Raw genomic sequence first — 25,140 nt, forward strand, 5'->3', positions numbered from 1 at the left:
TATTTTCCATGAAAAGGTCTTGATGATGCAAAGGATAACCACTGTTCTGAATTTCTATGCTGCTTTTCATCATATTGGAGCAAAATACATTGGTGTAATATCCGACGTCCTTTGCAAACAAATCATTCTTACAGCGTTTCTGTGGAAGAGAAAAATAAATGTAATGTTTTTATATATCTATAGTGTATCCTATATACAGTTGTGCTGAAAAGTTTACATACCCTGGCAGAATGTTTGCTTTCTTGGCCTTTTTCCAGAATATATAAATGATAAAACCAAAACTTTTTCTCCACTCATGGTTAGTGGTTGGTGAAGCCATTTATTGTCTGACTACAGTGTTTTCACTTTTTAAATCATAATGACAACCCAAAACATCCAAATGACCCTGATCAAAAGTTCACGTACCCTGGTGATTTTGGCCTGATAACATGCACAGAAGTTGACACAAATGGGTTTGAATGGCTACTAAAGGTAACATCCTCACCTGTGACCTGTTTGCTTGTAATCAGTGTGTGTGCATAAAAGCTGAGTGAGTTTCTGGGATCCAGACAGACTCTTGCATCTTTCATCCAGCCACTGATGTTTCTGGATTGTGAGTCATGGGGAAAGCAAAAGAATTGTTAATGTATGTTAGGGGTCGAGTTCCCACTTCTGCACAGGGGGAATCTCGAGCCACCTCCGCTGTGGTCTCCCATTCTTGTCCAGCCGCAGTGGAGTCTGCTCAGCAAAGACGTCGGTCCCAGCATCTTGCTCATTCTCACTCTGTTCTGAGAGTTACTGCTGCTTCTCCAGTCTCTGCCATTAAAGTCAGTGCTGGTCAGCAGCGAGCGGACTTCTCTGGGACTAAGTCCTTGTCTGCACGTACTGAGCATGCCCAGGGTAAGATCTCCCGTTGGAGATCGAGGGTCATGTGCTCAGGCTCTGCAGCACATTCCATTGGTCCTCTTGGCAGGTCTTGGAAGGGCAAAGGTGCTGTGGCCACTTCCTGTGCTGCAGCTATATAAACTGCGCATGACCGCACGGCCATGCGCTAGTATTGTCTTACAATTGCTAATGTGTGTATGTTGTGAGTGCAAGTCGTCCTTGGATACCCCTACCCTATTGAATGTCTGTTCGCGGAAGGTGTATGGTTGCTATCTAGCGCCCGACTTATCCTACAGCACTAATCACACATTACAGCGTCCAGTTGCTGTGACCGCCAGTACGGCACCGTGCACTTCCTCTGTGCTTTCCTTACCCAAGCCTGGGTGGTTAGTGGCATTCGTCAGTGCGGCACCGCATGCACTCTGGTGCCTTAATATTGTTGTTCAGTTTCCTTACACACCCAGTTGCGGTGTTGTGCCAGCAAGGGTCTAATCGGACTTCAATCCTAGTTGGGGTTGAGTTCGCTGACTACTTGCTCGCGCTTTAGGTGCGGTACCGCGGTCCTGTGACTCAACAGGATTGCTTCTTTCACGCTGGGTGAGGTTAACCCACGCGTGTATACTTTAGTGTACCGCCATATAGTCTGCAAATTGCTAGCAGCAGGTTTTCACCTGCACGGTGGACCCCGGACTGCGAACGCATCTATATCTTCTGTCTTGGTGCGTTCCGCCAGTCCTAACAGAATACTAGCGCCAGGGTCTGGCTAGTAAAATGGCGGACGACCAGCGTTTACAGCGGTACATCCAGCAGCTGGAGGGAAGGTTGGCGGCTCTTGAGCGTACAACCTCAGCTGTGGATGTCACTGCTGTAGCTGTTCAGGCTGCTAGTGTAGCCGCAGCCAGTTTGTCTGCTGCCACCCCTGCTCCGACTTTATCCCGTCTCCCGCTTCCTGACAAGTTTGCTGGCGACAGTAAACATTGTCGCGGATTCGTGAGCCAGTGCTCTATACATCTTGAGCTCCTGGCGTCACGTTTTCCTACGGAGCGGGCGAGAGTGGGATTTATCCTATCTCTCTTGTCGGGCAGGGCGTTGGAGTGGGCAACGCCACTCTGGGAGCGAGATGATCGTGTGGTACAGAGTGCTCCTCTCTTCTTGGACACTCTGAAGCAGGTCTTTTTAGGGCCTCGGGTTACCCACGACACCGCACTCCAATTGTTGTCTATTACACAGGGTACGTCCGTGGTCAGCCAGTTTGCCATCCAGTTCCGGACTCTAGCTTCAGAGTTAGAGTGGCCAGACAAAGTTCTTATTCCGGTGTTCTGGAGGGGACTGGCAGACCATGTGAAGGACGCCTTGGCCACTAGGGAGATACCGGCCACACTGGAGGAACTTATTTCTGTGTCTACCCGCATCGACCTCCGTTTTCACGAGCAGAGGTTGGAGCGGACCCAGTGTAGGCAGAGGTTTCGGCTGGCTCCAACTTTCGCCAGACCTCTGGAATCCCCTGTCTTGGCGTCAGATTCCCATGAGGCCATGGAGGTTTCTCGAGCGGGACCTAAATCTCTAGCCGCTCGAGTACCCGTGGTTTGTAATAACTGTCAACAACATGGACATTACGCCAATAAATGTCCGCGGCGGTCGGGAAACGATCGCGTCTAGTAACCATTGGGGGAGGTTCACTAGACACAGCAGCATTCTCCTCCAAACTGTCCTTTAAAGGGACAATCCTGTTAGGCTCCTCCACTCTAACAGTCGAGCTTTGTGTGGATTCAGGAGCAGAGGGAAACTTCATGTCCTCTGCTTTTGCTACACGTCATGCTATACCACTAGTCATGCTCGCCAAACCAATAACGGTTAGAGTTGTGAATGGGGCAACACTCCCACTGCAAATCACACACCAGACAGTTCCGTTCTCACTGTCCATATCTCCTTCCCACCAGGAGATTATTTCCCTTCTTGTCCTTCCTGAGGGAATGGATGAGATTTTGCTGGGAATACCCTGGCTCCGTTTCCACTCCCCACATATTGAGTGGTCCTCAGGGAGAATATTGGGTTGGAGTAAGTCTTGTTTGGGCAGGTGTGTGAGTGAGTGTGTACAGGTCTCTACTACCGAGGTACCCGCAGATCTTTCATCACTTCCCAGGTATTATTGGTGTTATGCAGACGTGTTCTCTAAAAAGGCTGCTGAGACTCTACCGCCCCATCGCCCTTACGACTGTCCTATCGACCTCTTGCCGGGAGCCGAACCTCCTCTGGGAAGGGTCTATCCCCTCTCTCTCCCTGAGACGGAGGCTATGTCTCAATACATTCAGGAGAATTTGGCAAGAGGGTTTATAAGGAAGTCAGTGTCTCCGGCAGGGGCGGGATTCTTCTTCGTACAAAAGAAGAACGGGGAGTTACGACCTTGCATCGATTACAGGGGTCTCAATGCTATCACTATTAAGAACAAATACCTGTTGCCCCTGATATCGGAGCTCTTTGACAGATTAAAGGGAGCTAAAATATTCACCAAATTAGATCTGCGGGGTGCCTACAATCTGATTCGCATCCGTGAGGGGGACGAGTGGAAAACGGCTTTCAATACCAGGGATGGGCACTATGAGTACCTGGTGATGCCTTTCGGGCTCTGTAATGCCCCAGCCGTTTTTCAGGACTTTGTCAACGATATCTTCCGGGATATGCTTTCTACCTCGGTCGTAGTCTATCTGGATGATATTCTCATCTTCTCTCCAGATATTGACTCCCACCGGAGAGATGTTGGCAGAGTCTTCGAACTCTTACGGGCGAATTCCTTATATGCAAAGTTGAAGAAGTGTGTGTTTGAACAGGAGTCCTTGCCTTTCCTGGGCTATATCATCTCGGCCCAGGGATTGGCTATGGATCCTGCCAAACTACAAGCAGTGATGGACTGGCAGGAACCCCATTCTCTTAAAGCGGTGCAGCGTTTTATGGGGTTCATAGATTACTATCGCCAGTTCATTCCCCACTTCTCAACTTTGGTAGCTCCCTTGGTATCCCTCACAAAGAAGGGAGCGAATCCCAAATCGTGGTCCGAAGGGGTCTCCAAGGCCTTCACTTCTATAAAGTCCCATTTTGCTAGCGCTCCTATCTTACATCGTCCCGATGTGGGTAAGCCATTCCTTTTGGAAGTGGATGCCTCATCCGTTGGTGCTGGAGCAGTCCTCTATCAAAAGGATGCTCAGGGTCGGAAGCACCCATGCTTCTTTTTATCAAAGACCTTCACACCAGCGGAGAGAAATTACTCCATCGGGGATAGAGAGTTGCTGGCAATGAAGTTGGCCTTTTCGGAGTGGAGACATCTCTTGGAGGGTGCTCGGTTCCCATTCCAAGTTTTCACGGATCACAAGAATTTGGTCTATTTACAAACAGCCCAGCGGCTGAATTCTCGTCAGGCCAGATGGTCCTTGTTTTTCTCCCGGTTCCACTTTACCCTACATTATCTCGCCGGGGAGAAGAACATTCGTGCTGACGCTCTCTCTCGCTCCTTCGTGTCAGCTGAGGAGGAGGAGGACGAGCCTCGGCTCATTGTCCCTTCGGAGAGTCTGAGAACTGTAGCTCCGGTTTCGCTGGAGTCTGTGCCCCCGGGCAAGACTTTTGTTCCCATCAATTTGCGTCCGGAGGTTCTCTCTTGGGCTCATTCGTCCAGAGTGGGTGGACACTTTGGGGCAAAAAGGACATCTGAGTTACTGGCGAGAATGTACTGGTGGCCACATATGGTTCGTGACGTTGGAGACTACGTTCAGGCATGTGTCTCTTGTGCCAAGAATAAGTCTTCCCAACAACGGCCAGCTGGTTTGTTATACCCTCTGCCGGTGGCAGACAGGCCCTGGGAGATGGTCGGGATGGATTTTGTTGTGGGTCTGCCCAAGTCTCGCGGCTGTACCATTATTTGGGTAATCACTGACCATTTTTCTAAAATGGTGCATTTGGTGCCGCTTCCCCGGTTACCTTCTGCACAGGCCTTGGCAGCGTTGTTTGTCAAACACATCTTTCGTCTTCACGGTATGCCAGACAAAATTGTCAGTGACCGAGGTCCCCAGTTTACGTCTCGGTTCTGGAGAGAGCTTTGTCGTCTTCTCAGTATCGAGTTGAATCTCTCTTCGGCTTATCATCCCGAGACGAATGGGCTGGTAGAGAGAGCCAACCAGACCTTGGTCACATATCTGCGACATTTTGTTTCTGCTAAGCAGGATGACTGGGCATCTTTGCTACCGTGGGCGGAGTTTGCTCTTAACAATGCTGTCGCTGATTCCACTGGACAGACTCCATTCCTCCTTAACTATGGTCAGCATCCGCGGGTACCTGTGCCCATGCCCGTGTCTTCCGCCGATTCCAGGGTGGCAGACTGGGCTGTGGAGGCACGGGACATTTGGGATCGCACTCAGGATGCCATTCAGGCTTCCAAGGAGAGAATGAGGTCCTCCGCCGACGCACATCGGCGCCCCGCTCCAACCTTTGCTCCTGGCGACTTAGTGTGGCTCTCCGCCCGTAACATCAGGCTGCGAGTTGAGTCTACCAAGTTTGCACCTCGCTACTTAGGTCCTTTTAAGGTCCTCGAACAGGTTAATCCTGTGGTTTACCGTCTGGCCCTTCCTCCACGCCTAGGTATCACCGACACCTTTCATGTGTCCCTCCTTAAGCCCGTCTACATGTCCCGGTTTTCTGAGTCATCTACTGGGACGTCGGGTTTGTCTACGGACGATTACGAGGTGAACGCTATCTTGGGGTACAAGGTGGTTCATGGCAAAAAATTTTATTTGGTGGACTGGAGGGGTTACGGTCCTGAGGATAGATCCTGGGAGCCTGCTGAGCACATTCGGGCTCCGCAGCTCATTGCTGCCTTCGAACGTAGCGAGGCCCAAGGAGGGGGGGGGGCCTTAGGAGGGGGGGTAATGTTAGGGGTCGAGTTCCCGCTTCTGCACAGGGGGAATCTCGAGCCACCTCCGCTGCGGTCTCCCATTCTTGTCCAGCCGCAGTGGAGTCTGCTCAGCAAAGACGTCAGTCCCAGCGTCTTGCTCATTCTCACTCTGTTCTGAGAGTTACTGCTACTTCTCCAGTCTCTGCCATTAAAGTCAGTGCTGGTCAGCAGCGAGCGGACTTCTCTGGGACTAAGTCCTTGTCTGCACGTACTGAGCATGCCCAGGGTAAGATCTCCCGTTGGAGATCGAGGGTCATGTGCTCAGGCTCTGCAGCACATTCCATTGGTCCTCTTGGCAGGTCTTGGAAGGGCAAAGGTGCTGTGGCCACTTCCTGTGCTGCAGCTATATAAACTGCGCATGACCGCACGGCCATGCGCTAGTATTGTCTTACAATTGCTAATGTGTGTATGTTGTGAGTGCAAGTCGTCCTTGGATACCCCTACCCTATTGAATGTCTGTTCGCGGAAGGTGTATGGTTGCTATCTAGCGCCCGACTTATCCTACAGCACTAATCACACATTACAGCGTCCAGTTGCTGTGACCGCCAGTACGGCGCCGTGCACTTCCTCTGTGCTTTCCTTACCCAAGCCTGGGTGGTTAGTGGCGTTCGTCAGTGCGGCACCTCATGCACTCTGGTGCCTTAATATTGTTGTTCAGTTTCCTTAAACACCCAGTTGCGGTGTTGTGCCAGCAAGGGTCTAATCGGACTTTAATCCTAGTTGGGGTTGAGTTCGCTGACTACTTGCTCGCGCTTTAGGTGCGGTACCGCGGTCCTGTGACTCAACAGGATTGCTTCTTTCACGCTGGGTGAGGTTAACCCACGCGTGTATACTTTAGTGTACCGCCATATAGTCTGCAAATTGCTAGCAGCAAGTTTTCACCTGCACGGTGGACCCCGGACTGGGAACGCATCTATATCATCTGTCTTGGTGCGTTCCGCCAGTCCTAACAATGTATCTATGAAAAAAGAAAGTTGAACTGTATAAAACAGACAAGGAATACAAAAAGATATCCAAGGAATTGATAATACCAGTCAGCAGCGTTCAAACTGTGATTAACAAATGGAAAATCAGGGGCACTGCAAAAACAAAACCACGGTCAGGTAGACCAACAAAAATGTCATCCACAAATAAGAGGAAAATTGTTCCAGATGCAAAGAAAAACCCACAAATAACATCAGCTGAAATACAGGACTCTCTGAAAATTTGCGGTGTGGCTGTTTCAAGATGCACAATAAGGAGGCACTTGAAGAAAAATGGGTTGCATGGTCCAGTCGCCAGAAGAAAGCCATTACTGTGCAAATGCCACAAAGTATCTCACTTACAATACACAAAACAGCACAGAGACAAGCCTCAAAACTTCTGGAACAAGGTAATTTGGAGTGATGAGACCAAAATTTAACTTTTTTGGCCACAACCATTAACATTACATTTGGAGAGTGGTCAACAAGGCCTATGATTAAATGAACACCATTCCTACTGTAAAGCACGGAGGTGGATCGCTGATGTTTTGGGGATGTGTGAACTACAAAGGCACAGGAAACTTGGTCAAAGTTGAAGGAAAGATGAATGCAGCCCATTATCAGCAAACAGTGAAGTCAAATTTGCACTCATCAGCCTGGAAGCTGTGCATGGGACATATTTGGATGTTCCAACATGACAATGATCCAAAACACAAGGACAAGTCGACCTGTCATTGGCTACAGCAGCATAAAGTGAAGGTTCTGGAGTGGCCATTTCAGTCTCCTGAACTCAATATCATTGAGCCACTCTGGGGAGATCTCAAGCACACAGTTCATGCTAGACAGCCGAGGAATTTGCAGGAACTGGAGGCTTTTTGCCAAGAAGAGTGGGCAGCTTTACCATCTGAGAAAATAAATAACCTCATCCACAACTACCACAAAAGACTTCAAGCTGTCATTGATGTTACAGGGGACAATACACGGTATTAAGAAATGGGGTATGTGAACTTTTTATCAGGGTCATTTGGATGTTTTGTGTTGTCATTATGATTTAAAAAGAGAAAACACAGTAGTTTGATAATAAATGGCTTCACCCAACCACTAACCATGAGTGGAGAAAAAGTTTTGGTGTTATCATTCATATTCTCTGAAAAAAGGCAAAGAAAGCAAAAATTCTGCTAGGGTATGTAAACTTTTGATCACAACTGTATGAGCTAGCGACTTGGATCAGACAGGAATAAAAAGGTTTGGTACTATCCAAAACTGCAAATGAGAAGCTATTTTGCCAAAGATATATTACATTTTATCATAACTTTTTTCCGTCTATGTAGACTATTCTCACCTAGACCATATGAACATATAAGAGCTAAGTGAGAATGTAGCTTGTCAAGCAGTCATAAAATCAGACACAACCGGAGAGACAGGCTTTATGGAAGAAGAATCACAAAGTTTCCTTTAGCACAAAACAATGGTTATAGTATGGTGGCTCAGTGGCTAGCACTAGGGTTCGGTGTTCAAATTCCACTAGGGACAATATCTACAAGGAGATTGTATGTTCTATGTTTCCGTGGGTTTCCTCCAGATTCTCCAGTTTCTTCCCACTCTTCAAATACATACTGATAGGGAGTTTAGATTGTGAGCCCCAATAGGTAAAGTGATGATTATGTCTATAAGGTGCTGTGAAATCAATTGTGCTATAGAAGTGAATAAAATAAAACAGTCATAATAAACATGCCGAAAAAAGTCTCAAGGGTCATTTTTAGTGGTATCTCAGCCAAGAAAGGTTAGCCCACAGCATTCCAGTCTACACCAGTCTGTGTTCACACATTTTATGAATCAATTAATTTTCCTTTTTTTAAATACTCTTTTAGGTGGAAATATATGTGCCAGTGATTTGTTTAGTGTATTCATTTTTACAGGTTCTCTGTGAATATCAGAGATAATCAGCCTTCTATAATCGACTTCATTTTGATATATATTTTTAGGGACACCCGTATTTATTACTTTTATTGTAAGAAAAGCGCATGATGCTCTTGCAATTCTTCTCTATTTTTTCCATATATTTACATACTACATGAACATATACAATTGTGCTTGAATGTTTGTGAACCCTTGAGAATTGTTCATATTTTTTAACAAATTTGACCTAAAAATTACATCAGACTTTCCCACAAGCCTTAAAAGTAGATAAAGAAAAACAAATAAAACAAAGGAGTCAAAAAATATCAGATTTTATACTTTTTAATATGAAGAAATTACCAATATCACAACTGTAAGTGGCAATGTATGTGAACTTTTTTTTTTGTATCTTGTGTGACCAGGGTCTGCATCACCACCCGGCGCACCCGGACAACTGCTGGAGTCCTGAGCAGGCGAGGGGGCCCACTCGCCATCGGGGAAAAGAGCGCACTATTGGAGCCCAGTGCCTGTGCCAGTGCCCATGAGTGGACCCCCCCTGCTCCGGGCCCCAGGACTTGCAATACTTACCTCTCCCGCTCCACCGCTGCAGTGTCTTCCGCATCTTCTGACTGTGAAGTTCAGGTCAGAGGGCGCGATGATGTCAGTACTGTGCACCCTCTGCCTTAACACAGTGCAGAGAGTTGGAAGACGTCGACGCTGAGAAAAGCAGCGGCCAGCGAGGAGAGCTGAGTATTTCCTTTTTATTTTTTCAAATGTTTGGAGCATCTTATGTGGCCTATTACCGTATATACTCGAGTATAAGCCGACCCGAGTATAAGCCGACCCCCCTAATTTTGCCACAAAAAACTGGGAAAACTTATTGACTCGAGTATAAGCCTAGGGTAGGAAATGCAGCAGCTACCGGTGAATTTCAAAAATAAAAATAGATGCTCCATACCGTTCATTATTGCCCCATAGATGCTCCATATAAAGCTGTGCCATATATAATGCTCTGCACCGTTCATTATTGCCCCATAGATGCTCCATATAAAGCTGTGCCATATAGAATGCTCTGCACCGTTCATTATGGCCCCATAGATGCTCCATATAAAGCTGTGCCATATAGAATGCTCTGCACCGTTCATTATGGCCCCATAGATGCTCCTTATAAAGCTGTGCCCCATGTACAATGCTCTGCACCGTTGATTATGGCCCCATAGATGCTCCATAGAAAGCTGTGCCATATAGAATGCTCTGCACCATTCATTATGGCCCCATAGATGCTCCATATAAAGCTGTGCCATATATGCTCTGCACCGTTGATTATGGCCCCGTAGATGCTCCATATAAAGCTGTGCCCCATGTACAATGCTCTGCACCGTTCATTATGGCCCCATAGATGCTCCATATAAAGCTGTGCCATATATGCTCTGCACCGTTCATTATGGCCCCATAGATGCTCCATATAAAGCTGTGCCATATATAATGCTGCTGCTGCAATAATTTACCTGCTCCTCGTGCGGCTCCGTCTCCAGCACTGACGCTCAGCAGAGGGCGCGCACTGACTAAGTCACCGGGCCCTCTGACCTGAGCGTCACAGCAAGAGGACGCTGGAGACGGAGCCGCACCGGAACGAGGATCAAGTAAATATCGTGCAGCGCTCCCCTCCCGTATACTTACCTGCTCCTGGCGCGGTCCCTGCAGTCCCTGCTTCTCCCGGCGCTGCATCTTTTTCCTGTATTGAGCGGTCACAGTTACCGATCATTACAGTAATGAATATGCGGCTCCACCTCTAATATGCGGCTCCACCTCCACCGCTATGACTCGAGTATAAGCCGAGAGGGGGACTTTCAGCCCCAAAAAATGGGCTGAAAATCTCTGCTTATACTTGAGTATATACGGTACATATGGAGCAGTATATGGGGCCAATTACATATTTTATGGAGCTTCTTATGGGGCCAATTATATATGGAGCATTATATGGGGCCCATTCTGTTTGGAGCAATATATGGGGCCCATCATACAGTGAAGGAAATAATTATTTTATCCCTTGCTGATTTTGTATGTTTGCCCACTGACAAAGACATGAACAGTCTATAATTTTAAAGGTAGGTTAATTTTAACATTGAGAGATAGAATATCAAAAATAAAATCCAGAAAATCCCATTGTATAAATTATATACGGTACATTTATTTGCATTTTGCAGTGAGAAATAAGTATTTGATCCCTCTGTCAAACAAGACTTAATACTTGGTGGCAAGTTGATCCAGGGAACTAGTCTGATTGCCGTATGTGGAGTCGGGAAGGAATTTTTTTCCCCAAGGTGGAGCTTACTCTTTGCCACATGGGTTTTTTTTTTGCCTTCCTCTGGATCAACATGTTAGGGCATGTTAGGTTAGGCTATGGGTTGAACTAGATGGACTTAAAGTCTTCCTTCAACCTTAATAACTATGTTACTATGTTAAAACTCTTGGCAAGCACAGCAGTCAGATGTATTTTGTAGTTGATTATGAGGTTTGCGCACATGTCAGGATTAATTTTGTTCCACTCCTCTTTGCAGATCATCTCTAAATCATTAAGAGTTTGAAGCTGTCACTTGGCATCTCGGAGCTTCAACTCCCTCCATAAGTTTTCTATGGGATTAAGTTCTGGAGACTGGCTAAGCCACTCCATGACCTTAATGTGCTTCTTTTTGAGCCACTCCTTTGTTGCCATAGATGTATGTTTTGGGTCATTGTCTTGCAGGAAGACACAGCCACGACCCATTTTTAATGTCCTGGCGGAGGGAAGGAGGTTGTCACTCAGGATTTTACGGTACATGGCTCCATCCATTCTCTAATTGATGCGGTGAAGTAGTCCTGTATCCTTAGCAGAGAAACACCCCCAAAATATAATCCACCTCCATGCTTGACAGTGGGGATGATGTTCTTTGGGTCATAGGCAGCATTTATCTTCTTTCAAACACGGCGAGTTGAGTTAATGCCAGAGACTTCAATTTTTGTATCATGTGACCACAGCACCTTCTCCCAATCACTCACAGAATCATCCCCATGTTCATTGGCAAACTTCAGATGGGCCTTCACATGCGTCTTCTTGAGCAGGGGGATCTTGCAGGCACTGCAGGATTTTAATCCTTTACGTCATAATCTATTACCAATGGTTTTCTTGGTGACTGTGGTCATTAACAAGTTCCCCCCGTGTAGTTTTAGGCTGATCTCTCACCTTCCTCACAATCAAGGATAACCCACGAGGTGAGATTTTGCATGGTGCCCCAGATCGATGTCGATTGAGTCATTTTGTATTTCTTACATTGTCTTAATATTGAACCAACAGTTGTCTCCTTCTCACCCAGCATCTTGGTTTTGTAGCCCATTCCAACTTTGTGCAGGTCTATGATTTATCCCTAACATCCTTATAAAGCTCTTTGGTCTTGCCCATGTTGTAGAGGTTAGAGTCTGACTGATTAATAAAGGTTACTATGTAAGACAGCTGTCTTTAATGCAGGTAATGAGTTGATTAGGAGCATCTAACTGGTCTGTAGGAGCTAAAACTCTTAATGGTTGGTAGGGGATCAAATACAGTACTTTATCTACTTTATACAATGTGAATTTCTGGATTTTATTTTTGATATTCTGTCTCTCAATGTTAAAATTAACCTACCCTTAAAATTATAGACTGTTCATGTCTTTGTCAGTGGGAAAACGTACGAAATCAGCAAGCGATCAAATACTTTATTCCCCCCACTGTAGCTCCAATGACCAAAAAATGTAAATGCTATGGGTCTTTGAAAATGGCAACACGCCCTCCAAAAATATATATTTTTCAAAGTTCTGATTTTCTTTTCAACAATAAAATAATTAAAAAATTTGACACATTTGGTCACACCGTAATCTGATGAGGAGAATCATATTGTGATGTCATTTTTACAACACAATGTACGCCGTAAAAATAATTTCCAAAAACAATGTCAAAATTGTGTTTTCTTTCACAATTTCAGCATACTTTGGATTTCTTTCCGCTTTTCAGTACACTATCTGATAAAATCATTGACGTCATTCAAAAGTTCTACTGATCCCACAAAAGCAAGCGCTTATATGTCTAAGTGGACAGATAAATAAAAAAGTTATGGCTCTTGGAAGAAGGGGAGGAAAAAATGAAAACAAAAAATAGAAATTAGTTGTGACAGTAAGTGGTTCAAAATGCCATGGGATGCAGGCACTTGGGGCTTGTACTTTGCACACCCAACTTCCCCTAATAGCACATTTAGACAAGCTGATGCTCTGGATCAAGCATTCTAAGGAGCACTAGTTTCCTGATTATCAACCTCTAAACCGGTCACCAATTATCTAACGAAAAAGTAACAATGTTCATTAGATGAAATTATTATTACCGAGGTTGAAAAATCGGCATTCTCAGTGCCCATACATATTAGACTGCCAACCAATCCCTCCAATAATTGTAGACGTTAATCTAAACCTAGCCCTAATACAAACCCTTATCCTAGTCTTAATCTTAGTCCTAACCCTAGTCCTTTTCCTCATCCAAATCATAGTTTTAACCCCTTAGTGACAGAGCCAATTTGGTACTTAATGACCAGGCCAATTTTTGCAATTCTGACCACTGTCACTTTATGAGGTTATAACTCTGGAACGCTTCAACGGATCCCGCTGATTCTGAGATTGTTTTTTCGTGACATATTGTACTTCATGTTAGTGGTAACATTTCTTCGATATTACTTGCGATTATTTATGAAAAAAAACGGAAATATGGCGAAAATTTTTAAAATTTTGCAATTTTCAAACTTTGTATTTTTATGCCCTTAAATCAGAGAGATATGTCACGAAAAATAGTTAATAAATAACATTACCCACATGTCTACTTTACATCAGCACAATTTTGGAAACAAAATTTTTTTTTGTTAGGGAGTTATAAGGGTTAAAAGTTGACCAGCAATTTCTCATTTTTACAACACCATTTTTTTTTAGGGACCACATCACATTTGAAGTCATTTTGAGGGGTCTATATGATAGAAAATAATGAAGTGTGACACCATTCTAAAAACTACACCCCTCAAGGTTCTCAAAACCACATTCAAGAAGTTTATTAACCCTTTACGTGCTTCACAGGAACTGAAAATGTGGAAGGAAAAAATGAACATTTAACTTTTTTTTGCAAACATCTTAATTCAGAACCATTTTTTTTATTTTCACAAGTGTAAAAACAGAAATGTAACCATAAATTTTGTTATGCAATTTCTCCTGAATACGCCAATACCCCATATGTGGGGGTAAACCACTGTTAGGGCGCACCGCAGAACTTAGAAGTGAAGGAGCGCCATTTGACTTTTTCAATGCAGAATTGGCTGGAATTGAGATCGGACGCCATGTCACGTTTAGAGAGCCCCTGATGTGCCTAAACAGTGGAAACTCCCCACAAGTGACACCATTTTGGAAACTAGACCCCTTAAGGAACTTATCTAGATGTGTGGTGAGCACTTTGAACCCCCAAGTGCTTCACAGAAGTTTATAACGTAGAGCCGTGAAAATAAAAAATCGCTTTTCTTTACACAAAAATGATTTTTCGCCCACAAATTCTTATTTTCACAAGGGTAACAGGAGAAATTAGACCACAAAAGTTGTTGTGCGATTTCTCCTGAATACGTTGATACCCCATATGTGAGGGTAAACCACTGTTTGGGCGCACCGCAGAGCTTGGAAGTGAAGGAGCGCCGTTTTACTTTTTCAATGTTGAATTGGCTGGAATTGAGATTGGACGCCATGTCGCGTTTGGAGAGCCCCTGATGTGCCTAAACAGTGGAAACCCCCCACAAGTGACACCATTTTGGAAACTAGACCCCTTAAGGAACTTATCTAGATGTGTGGTGAGCACTTTGAACCCCCATGTGCTTCACAGAAGTTTATAACGTAGAGCCGTGAAAAAAAAAAATCGCATTTTTTCTACAAAAATGATCTTTTTGCCCACAAATTTTTATTTTCACAAGGGTAACAGGAGAAATTAGACCACAAAAGTTGTTGTGCAATTTCTCCTGAGTATGCTGATACCCAATATGTGGGGGTAAACAACTGTTAGGGCGCACCGCAGAGCTTGGAAGAGAAGGAGTGCCGTTTTACTTTTTCAATGTAGAATTGGCTGGAATTGAGATTGGACGCCATGTCGCGTTTGGAGAGCCCCTGATGTGCCTAAACAGTGGAAACCCCCCACAAGTGACACCATTTTGGAAACTAGACCCCTTAAGGAACTTATCTAGATGTGTGGCGAGCACTTTTAACCCCCATGTGCTTCACAGAAGTTTATAACGTAGAGCCGTGAAAAAAAAAATTGCATTTTTTCTACAAAAATGATCTTTTTGCCCACAAATTTTTATTTTCACAAGGGTAACAGGAGAAATTAGACGACTAAATTTGTTGTGCAATTTCTCCTGAGTACGTCGATACCCAATATGTGGGGGTAAACCACTGTTTGGGCGCACCGCAGAGCTTGGAAGAGAAAGAGTGCCGTTTTACTTTTTCAATGTAGAATTGGCTGGAATTGAGATCGGACGCCATGTCGCGTTTGGAGAGCCCCTGATGTGCCTAAACAGTAGAAATCCCCCACAAGTGACCCCATTTTGGAAACTAGACCCCCCATGGAACTTATCTAGATGTGTGGTGAGAACCTTGAATGCCCAAGTGCTTCACAGAAGTTTATAATGCAGAGCCGTGAAAATAAAAAATATTTTTTTTTCCACAAATAAGATTTTTTAGCCCCCAAGTTTTTATTTTCACAAGGGTAACAAGAGAAATTGGACCCCAAAAGTTGTTGTCCAATTTGTCCTGAGTATGCTGGTACCCCATATGTGGGGGTAAACCACTGTTTGGGCGCACGGCAGAGCTCGGAAGGAAGGAGCGCCGTTTTGGAATGCAGACTTTGATAGAATGGTCTGCGGGTATTATGTTGCGTTTGCAGAGCCCCTGATGTACCTAACCAGTAGAAACCCTCCACAAGTGACCCCATTTTGGAAACTAGACCCCCCAAGGAACTTATCTAGATGTGTGGTGAGAACTTTGAATGCCCAAGTGCTTCACAGAAGTTTAGAATGCAGAGTCGTGAAAATAAAAAATATTTTTTTTTCCACAAAAAAAGATATTGTAGCCCCCAATTTTTTATTTTCACAAGGGTAACAGGAGAAATTGGACTGCAATAGTTGTTGTCCAATTTATCCCGAGTACGCTGATGCGCCATATGTGGGGGTAAACCACTGTTTGGGCGCACGGCAGAGCTCGGAAGGAAGGAGCGCCGTTTTGGAATGCAGACTTTGACAGAATGGTCTGCGGGTATTATGTTGCGTTTGCAGAGCCCCTGATGTACCTAACCAGTAGAAACCCTCCACAAGTGACCCCATTTTGGAAACTAGACCCCCAAGGAACTTATCTAGATGTGTGGTGAGAACTTTGAATGCCCAAGTGCTTCACAGAAGTTTAGAATGCAGAGTCGTGAAAATAAAAAATATTTTTTTTTCCACAAAAAAGATATTGTAGCCCCCAAGTTTTTATTTTCACAAGGGTAACAGGAGAAATTGGACTGCAATAGTTGTTGTCCAATTTATCCCGAGTACGCTGATGTGCCATATGTGGGGGTAAACCACTGTTTGGGCGCACGGCAGAGCTCGGAAGGGAAGGAGCGCCTTTTTGGAATGCAGACTTTGATAGAATGGTCTGTGGGCATTATGTTGCGATTGCAGAGCCCCTGATGTACCTAAACTGTAGTAACCCCCCACAAGTGACCCCATTTTGGAAACTAGACCCCCCAAGGAACTTATCTAGATGTGTGGTGAGAACTTTGAATGCCCAAGTGTTTCACAGAAGTTTAGAATGCAGAGTCGTGAAAATAAAAAAAAAAATTTTTTTTCACAAAAAAGATTTTGTAGCCCCCAAGTTTTTATTTTCACAAGGGTAACAAGAGAAATTGGACCCCAGAAGTTGTTGTCCAATTTATCCCGAGTACGCTGATGCCCCATATGTGGGGGTAACCCACTGTTTGGGCGCACGGCAGAGCTCAGAAGGGAGGGAGCACCATTTGACTTTTTGAGCGCAAAATTGGCTGTCGTGTTTGGAGACCCCCTGATGTACCTAAACAGTGGAAACCCCCCAATTCTAGCTCCAACCCTAACCCCAACACACCCCTAACCCTAATCCCAACCTGATCCATAATCCTAATCACTAACCCTAACCATAATCACAACCCTTACCCCAAAACAACCCTAATGTCAACCCTAACCATAACCCTAATCAAAACCCTAAATCCAACACACCCCTAATCCTAATCTCAACCCTAACCTCAAACCTAACCCTAATCCCGATACACCCCTAATCACAACCCTAACCTTAACCCTAATCCAAAACCTAACCCTAATCCCAAGCGTAACCCTAATGCCAACCCTAACCCTAATACCAACCCTAATCCAAACCCTAACCCTAATCCCAGCTCTAACCCTAACTTTAGCCCCAACCCTAGCCCTAACTTTAGCCCCAACCCTAACCCTAGCCCTAAGGCTACTTTCACACTTGCGTCGTTTGGCATTCCGTCGCAATCCGTCGTTTTGGACAAGAAACGGATCCTGCAAATGTGCCCGCAGGATGCGTTTTTTGCCCATAGACTTGTATTGCCGACAGATCGTGACGGATGGCCACACGTCGCGTCCATCGTGCACTGGATCAGTTGTGTTTTGGTGGAGCGTCGGCACAAAAAAACGTTCAATGAAACGTTTTTTTGTACGTCGCATCCGCCATTTCTGACCGCACATGCGTGGCCGTAACTCCGCCCCCTCCTCCCCAGGACATAGATTGGGCAGCAGATGCGTTGAAAAACTACAGCTGCTGCCCACGTTGTGCACAATTTTCACAACGTGCGTCGGTATGTCGGGCCGACGCATTGCGACGGCCCCGTACCGATGTAAGTGTGAAAGAAGCCTAACCCTAAATTTAGCCCCAACCCTAACCCTAAATTTAGCCCCAACCCTAACCCTAAATTTAGCCCCAACCCTAGCCCTCACCCTAGCCCTACCCCTAACCCTACCCCTAACCCTAGCCCTACCCCTACCCCTAACCCTACCCCTAACCCTAACCCTACCCCTAACCCTACCCCTAACCCTACCCCTAACCCTAACCCTAACCCTACCCCTAACCCTAACCCTAACCCTACCCCTAACCCTACCCCTAACCCTAACCCTACTCTTAACCCTAACCCTAATTTTAGCCCCAACTGCTGTTCTCCTGCCAGCCGGCAGATGGAGACAGATGGCGGGCGCACTGGGCATGCGTCCGCCATGTTCTTCTGCCGGCGGCCAGGAGGAGCAGCAAGAGGATCCAGGGACCTAGGTAAGTATGCTAGGGTCCCCGAATCCCCCTATTTCTCTGTCCTCTGATGTGCGATCACATCAGAGGACAGAGAATTACACTTTACTTTTATTTTATTTTTTTTGCGGTCGCCGGTAAACAGTTAATTACCGGCGATCGCAAAACAGGGGTCGGTATTACCGACCCCGATCATGCTCTTTGGGGTCTCGGCTACCCCCGGCAGCCGAGACCCCAAAGATTCTCCCGGTGCCGGCCGGCGGGCGCACTGCGCATGCGCCCACCATTTTGAAGATGGCGGCGCCCACCGGGAGACACGAGGAGCATCGGGGGAGCTAGGTGAGAATTGGGGGGCCACCTGGGACCCCTTTTCTCTGTCCTCCGATGTGCGATCACATCGGAGGACAGAGAAATTAAAAAGAGATCGCGTTTTTTTTTTTTTTTTTTGCGATCGCCGGTAAACGGTTAATTACCGGTGATCGCAAATGCGGGGTGGGTTAAAAAACCCCCGAATCATGTTCTCTGGGGTCTCGGCTACCCTCGGCAGCCGAGACCCCGGAGAAAATCGGCCTCTGGGGGGCGCTATGGACTTTTTCCACAGCGCCGTTAATTAACGGCGCTGTGGTTTAAGTACCCTTAGCGGCCGCCGTTAAAAGGCGTATCGGCGGTCGCTAAGGGGTTAACCCTCCTCCATTTATTAACTCGTCCCTAATCCTAATTTCAGTCCTAACCCTCATCAGTCTTATTCTTAGCTCTAACCCTAGACCTAACCCTAAGCTTAGTACTAACACTAGGTAGGATTAGAAAAAGTATGTAGAAATGAAAAGTTGATAATAATATTAGTTTATTTTAAAAAAAAATTGTTTATTATACTGTATATACATTCTTTTTTTTTTTTTTTAGGGGACATTTTTAAACTTGGGAAAGCTCACCCAGCAAGTCTGTGTTACCGCTCACAAAATTATAAGTGACAGAAGAGATAGGGCTCAGCGAGAAGTCATAGAAAGAAGGGGGAACTGTGGGAGAACAATCAATGGGGGAGCTGGGGGACATATAAAAAATGGGGGAGCTGTGGAAGACATAGAAAGGTTGGGGGAGCTGTGGAAGACATAGAAAGGTTGGGGGAGCTGTAGAAGACATAGAAAGGTTGGGAGAGCTGTGGAAGACATAGAAAGGTTGGGAGAGATGTGGGAGGACATAAATAACTAGGGAGCTGTGGTAGTATCCAACAGCTGCATTCAATTTCTGCTAATTCCGAATACTCTGCACATACCCTTAAGCTCAAGTCGGGGGCTATGGAAAGCACCGACAACCCTTCTGTACAGTGAAAGATGGGCGTGGAACTGTGCGAGGCAAACAATGCGGATCACCACATCCAATACATTCTATTGGTGAAATTTCCCTTGCTGATACTAGTGTCTCCGCAACAGAAATTGACATGCTGCAGTCTTTGAAGACGTGCAGCATGTTCGTCTCCGCAGGCGAAGCACGGGCGTCTCTAGCCACATAGTGGACATGGGATTTCTTGAAATCTCATCCACTATGCTGTAACATCTGGACCCTGCGGGTTAGATGATGCACAAGTATGCAGCATCCAACCTGAAGCATTTACTGATCATCTGCACATACCCTTAGGCTTCGGACATTGCAGGAATGTCAGTAGGGAGTTTTTGTGTGACCTCTGTTATGTTTGCTAATGACAGGTGTTATGAAGGCAATCCAGAAACACAGTGTGCTTAGCGATCAGAGCGCACACAGTGATCTGACAAATACCCAAAAATACAAGAACGAGCTCTGAGACGTGGAAACTCTGTAGACTGCACACCTGATCCTATCCTAAACACAACTAAAAGCGGCTGTGGATTGCGCCTAACAACTACCTAGGCAACTCGGCACAGCCTAAGAAACTAACTAGCCTGAAGATAGAAAAATAGGCCTGACTTGCCCCAGAGAAATTCCCCAAAGGAAAAGGCAGCCCCCCACATATAATGACTGTGAGTAAGATGAAAAGACAAAACGTAGGGATGAAATAGATTCAGCAAAGTGGGGCCCGATATTCTAGGACAGAGCGAGGACAGTAAAGCGAACTTTGCAGTCTACAAAAAACCCTAAAGCAAAACCACGCAAAGGGGGCAAAAAAAACCCACCGTGCCGAACTAACGGCACGGCGGTACACCCTTTGCGTCTCAGAGCTTCCAGCAAAACAAAAGACAAGCTGGACAGAAAAAAAGCAACAAAAAAGCAAAAAGCACTTAGCTATACAGAGCAGCAGGTCACAGGAACAATCAGGAGAAGCTCAGATCCAACACTGAAACATTGACAAGGAGCAAGGATAGCAGCATCAGGCGGAGTTAAGTAATGAAGCAGTTAACGAGCTCACCAGAACACCTGAGGGAGGAAGCTCAGAAGCTGCAGTACCACTTGTGACCACAGGAGTGAATTCAGCCACAGAATTCACAACAGTACCCCCCCCTTGAGGAGGGGTCACCGAACCCTCACCAGAGCCCCCAGGCCGACCAGGATGAGCCGCATGAAAGGCACGAACAAGATCGGAAGCATGAACATCAGAGGCAAAAACCCAGGAATTATCTTCCTGAGCATAACCCTTCCATTTAACCAGATACTGGAGTTTCCGTCTAGAAACACGAGAATCCAAAATCTTCTCCACAATATACTCCAATTCCCCCTCCACCAAAACCGGGGCAGGAGGCTCAACAGATGGAACCATAGGTGCCACGTATCTCCGCAACAACGACCTATGGAATACATTATGTATGGAAAAGGAGTCTGGGAGGGTCAAACGAAAAGACACAGGATTGAGAACCTCAGAAATCCTATACGGACCAATAAAACGAGGTTTAAATTTAGGAGAGGAAACCTTCATAGGAATATGACGAGAAGATAACCAAACCAGATCCCCAACACGAAGTCGGGGACCCACACGGCGTCTGCGATTAGCGAAAAGTTGAGCTTTCTCCTGGGACAAGATCAAATTGTCCACTACCTGAGTCCAGATCTGCTGCAACCTATCCACCACAGAATCCACACCAGGACAGTCCAAAGACTCAACCTGTCCTGAAGAGAAACGAGGATGGAACCCAGAATTGCAAAAAAATGGAGAAACCAAGGTAGCCGAGCTGGCCCGATTATTAAGGGCGAACTCAGCCAACGGCAAAAAGGACACCCAATCATCCTGGTCTGCAGAAACAAAACATCTCAGATATGTTTCCAAGGTCTGATTGGTTCGTTCGGTCTGGCCATTAGTCTGAGGATGCAAAGCCGAGGAAAAGGATAGGTCAATGCCCATCCTACCACAAAAGGCTCGCCAAAACCTTGAAACAAACTGGGAACCTCTGTCAGAAACAATATTCTCAGGAATGCCATGCAACCGAACCACATGCTGAAAGAACAAAGGTACCAAATCAGAGGAGGAAGGCAATTTAGCCAAGGGCACCAGATGGACCATTTTAGAAAAGCGATCACAGACCACCCAAATGACTGACATCTTTTGAGAAACGGGAAGGTCAGAAATGAAATCCATCGAAATATGTGTCCAAGGCCTCTTTGGGACCGGCAAGGGCAAAAGCAACCCACTGGCACGAGAACAGCAGGGCTTAGCCCTAGCACAAATCCCACAGGACTGCACAAAAGTACGTACATCCCGTGACAGAGATGGCCACCAGAAGGATCTAGCCACTAACTCTCTGGTACCAAAGATTCCAGGATGACCAGCCAACACCGAACAATGAAGTTCAGAGATAAGTTTATTAGTCCACCTATCAGGGACGAACAGTTTCTCTGCTGGACAACGATCAGGTTTATTCGCCTGAAATTTTTGCAGCACCCGCCGCAAATCAGGGGAGATGGCAGACACAATGACTCCTTCCTTGAGGATACCCGCTGGCTCAGATAAACCCGGAGAGTCGGGCACAAAACTCCTAGACAGAGCATCCGCCTTCACATTTTTAGAGCCCGGAAGGTACGAAATCACAAAGTCGAAGCGGGCAAAAAATAACGACCAACGGGCCTGTCTAGGATTCAAGCGCTTGGCAGACTCGAGATAAGTCAAGTTCTTATGATCAGTCAATACCACCACACGATGCTTAGCTCCTTCAAGCCAATGACGCCACTCCTCGAATGCCCACTTCATGGCCAGCAACTCTCGATTGCCCACATCATAATTACACTCAGCGGGCGAAAACTTCCTGGAAAAGAAAGCACATGGTTTCATCACTGAGCAATCAGAACCTCTCTGTGACAAAACAGCCCCTGCTCCAATCTCAGAAGCATCAACCTCGACCTGGAACGGAAGAGAAACATCTGGCTGACACAACACAGGGGCAGAACAAAAACGACGCTTCAACTCCTGAAAAGCTTCCACAGCAGCAGAAGACCAATTAACCAAATCAGCACCCTTCTTGGTCAAATCGGTCAATGGTTTGGCAATGCTAGAAAAATTACAGATGAAGCGACGATAAAAATTAGCAAAGCCCAGGAACTTTTGCAGACTTTTCAGAGATGTCGGCTGAATCCAATCCTGGATGGCTTGGACCTTAACTGGATCCATCTCGATAGTAGAAGGGGTAAAGATGAACCCCAAAAATGAAACTTTCTGCACACCGAAGAGACACTTTGATCCCTTCACAAACAAAGAGTTAGCACGCAGGACCTGAAAAACCATTCTGACCTGCTTCACATGAGACTCCCAATCATCTGAGAAGATCAAAATGTCATCCAAGTAAACAATCAGAAATTTATCCAGATACTCACGGAAGATGTCATGCATAAAAGACTGAAACACAGATGGAGCATTGGCAAGTCCGAACGGCATCACTAGATACTCAAAATGACCCTCGGGCGTATTGAATGCAGTTTTCCATTCATCTCCTTGCCTGATTCTCACCAGATTATACGCACCACGAAGATCTATCTTAGTGAACCAACTAGCCCCCTTAATCCGAGCAAACAAGTCAGATATCAATGGCAAGGGATACTGAAATTTAACAGTGATCTTATTAAGAAGGCGGTAATCAATACACGGTCTCAGCGAACCATCCTTCTTGGCTACAAAGAAGAACCCTGCTCCCAGTGGTGATGACGATGGGCGAATATGTCCCTTCTCCAGGGATTCCTTCACATTACTGCGCATAGCAGCGTGTTCGGGCATGGATAAATTAAATAATCGACCTTTAGGGAATTTACTACCAGGAATCAAATTGATAGCACAATCACAATCCCTATGCGGAGGTAGAGCATCGGACTTGGGCTCTTCAAATACATCCTGATAATCAGACAAGAACTCTGGGACCTCAGAAGGGGTGGATGATGAAATCGACAAAAATGGAACATCACCATGTACCCCCTGACAACCCCAGCTGGATACCGACATGGAATTCCAATCCAATACTGGATTATGGGTTTGTAGCCATGGCAACCCCAACACGACCACATCATGCAGATTATGCAACACCAGAAAGCGAATAACTTCCTGATGTGCAGGAGCCATGCACATGGTCAGCTGGGCCCAGTATTGAGGTTTATTCTTGGCCAAAGGTGTAGCATCAATTCCTCTCAATGGAATAGGACACCGCAAAGGCTCCAAGAAAAACCCACAACGTTTAGCATAATCCAAATCCATCAGATTCAGGGCAGCGCCCGAATCCACAAACGCCATGACAGAAAACGACGACAAAGAGCATATCAAGGTAACGGACAGAAGGAATTTGGACTGTACAGTACCAATGACGGCAGACCTAGCGGACCGCTTAGTGCGCTTAGGACAATCAGAAATAGCATGAGTGGAATCACCACAGTAGAAACACAGACAATTCAGACGTCTGTATTCCTGCCGTTCAACTCTAGTCATAGTCCTATCACACTGCATAGGCTCAGGTTTAACCTCAGGCAGTACCGCCAAATGGTGCACAGATTTACGCTCGCGCAAGCGTCGACCGATCTGAATGGCCAAAGACAAAGACTCATTCAAACCAGCAGGCATAGGAAATCCCACCATGACATCCTTAAGAGCCTCAGAGAGACCCTTTCTGAACAAAGCTGCCAGCGCAGATTCATTCCACTGAGTGAGTACTGACCATTTCCTAAATTTCTGACAATATACTTCTATATCATCCTGACCCTGGCACAAAGCCAGCAAATTTTTCTCAGCCTGATCCACTGAACTAGGCTCATCGTACAGCAATCCGAGCGCCAGGAAAAACGCATCGACACTACTCAATGCAGGGTCTCCTGGCGCAAGAGAAAATGCCCAGTCTTGAGGGTCGCCGCGCAAAAAAGAAATAATAATCAAAACCTGTTGAATAGGATTACCAGAAGAATGAGGTTTCAAGGCCAGAAATAGCTTACAATTATTTTTGAAACTTAGAAACTTAGTTCTATCTCCAAAAAACAAATCAGGAATAGGAATTCTTGGTTCTAACATAGATTTCTGATCAATAGTATCTTGAATTTTTTGTACATTTATAACGAGATTATCCATTGAAGAGCACAGACCCTGAATATCCATGTCCACACCTGTGTCCAGAATCACCCAAATGTCTAGGGGAAAAAAAAAAAAGTGAACACAGAGCAGAAAAAAAAAAAATGATGTCAGAACTTTTTCTTTCCCTCTATTGAGAATCATTAGTTTGGCTCCTTGTACTGTTATGTTTGCTAATGACAGGTGTTATGAAGGCAATCCAGAAACACAGTGTGCTTAGCGATCAGAGCGCACACAGTGATCTGACAAATACCCAAAAATACAAGAACGAGCTCTGAGACGTGGAAACTCTGTAGACTGCACACCTGATCCTATCCTAAACACAACTAAAAGCGGCTGTGGATTGCGCCTAACAACTACCTAGGCAACTCGGCACAGCCTAAGAAACTAGCTAGCCTGAAGATAGAAAAATAGGCCTGACTTGCCCCAGAGAAATTCCCCAAAGGAAAAGGCAGCCCCCCACATATAATGACTGTGAGTAAGATGAAAAGACAAAACGTAGGGATGAAATAGATTCAGCAAAGTGGGGCCCGATATTCTAGGACAGAGCGAGGACAGTAAAGCGAACTTTGCAGTCTACAAAAAACCCTAAAGCAAAACCACGCAAAGGGGGCAAAAAAAAACCA

At 45.7% G+C, this 25,140-nt stretch overlaps 1 protein-coding gene across 2 annotated transcripts in view; it reads right to left on the reverse strand.

The window, feature by feature from the left end:
• C7H16orf89 (chromosome 7 C16orf89 homolog) overlaps positions 1 to 25,140 on the reverse strand; it is a 217,850-nt gene that overhangs the window by 136,241 nt on the left and 56,469 nt on the right. For both annotated transcript variants that reach the window (XM_069733963.1, XM_069733962.1), the window contains exon 5: positions 1 to 139. In XM_069733963.1, the coding sequence (XP_069590064.1) occupies positions 1 to 139 (139 nt within the window). The remainder of the gene's footprint in view (positions 140 to 25,140) is intronic.

This window comes from Ranitomeya imitator, chromosome 7 (genome assembly GCF_032444005.1).
Source record: "Ranitomeya imitator isolate aRanImi1 chromosome 7, aRanImi1.pri, whole genome shotgun sequence".
Lineage (NCBI taxonomy): Eukaryota > Metazoa > Chordata > Amphibia > Anura > Dendrobatidae > Ranitomeya > Ranitomeya imitator.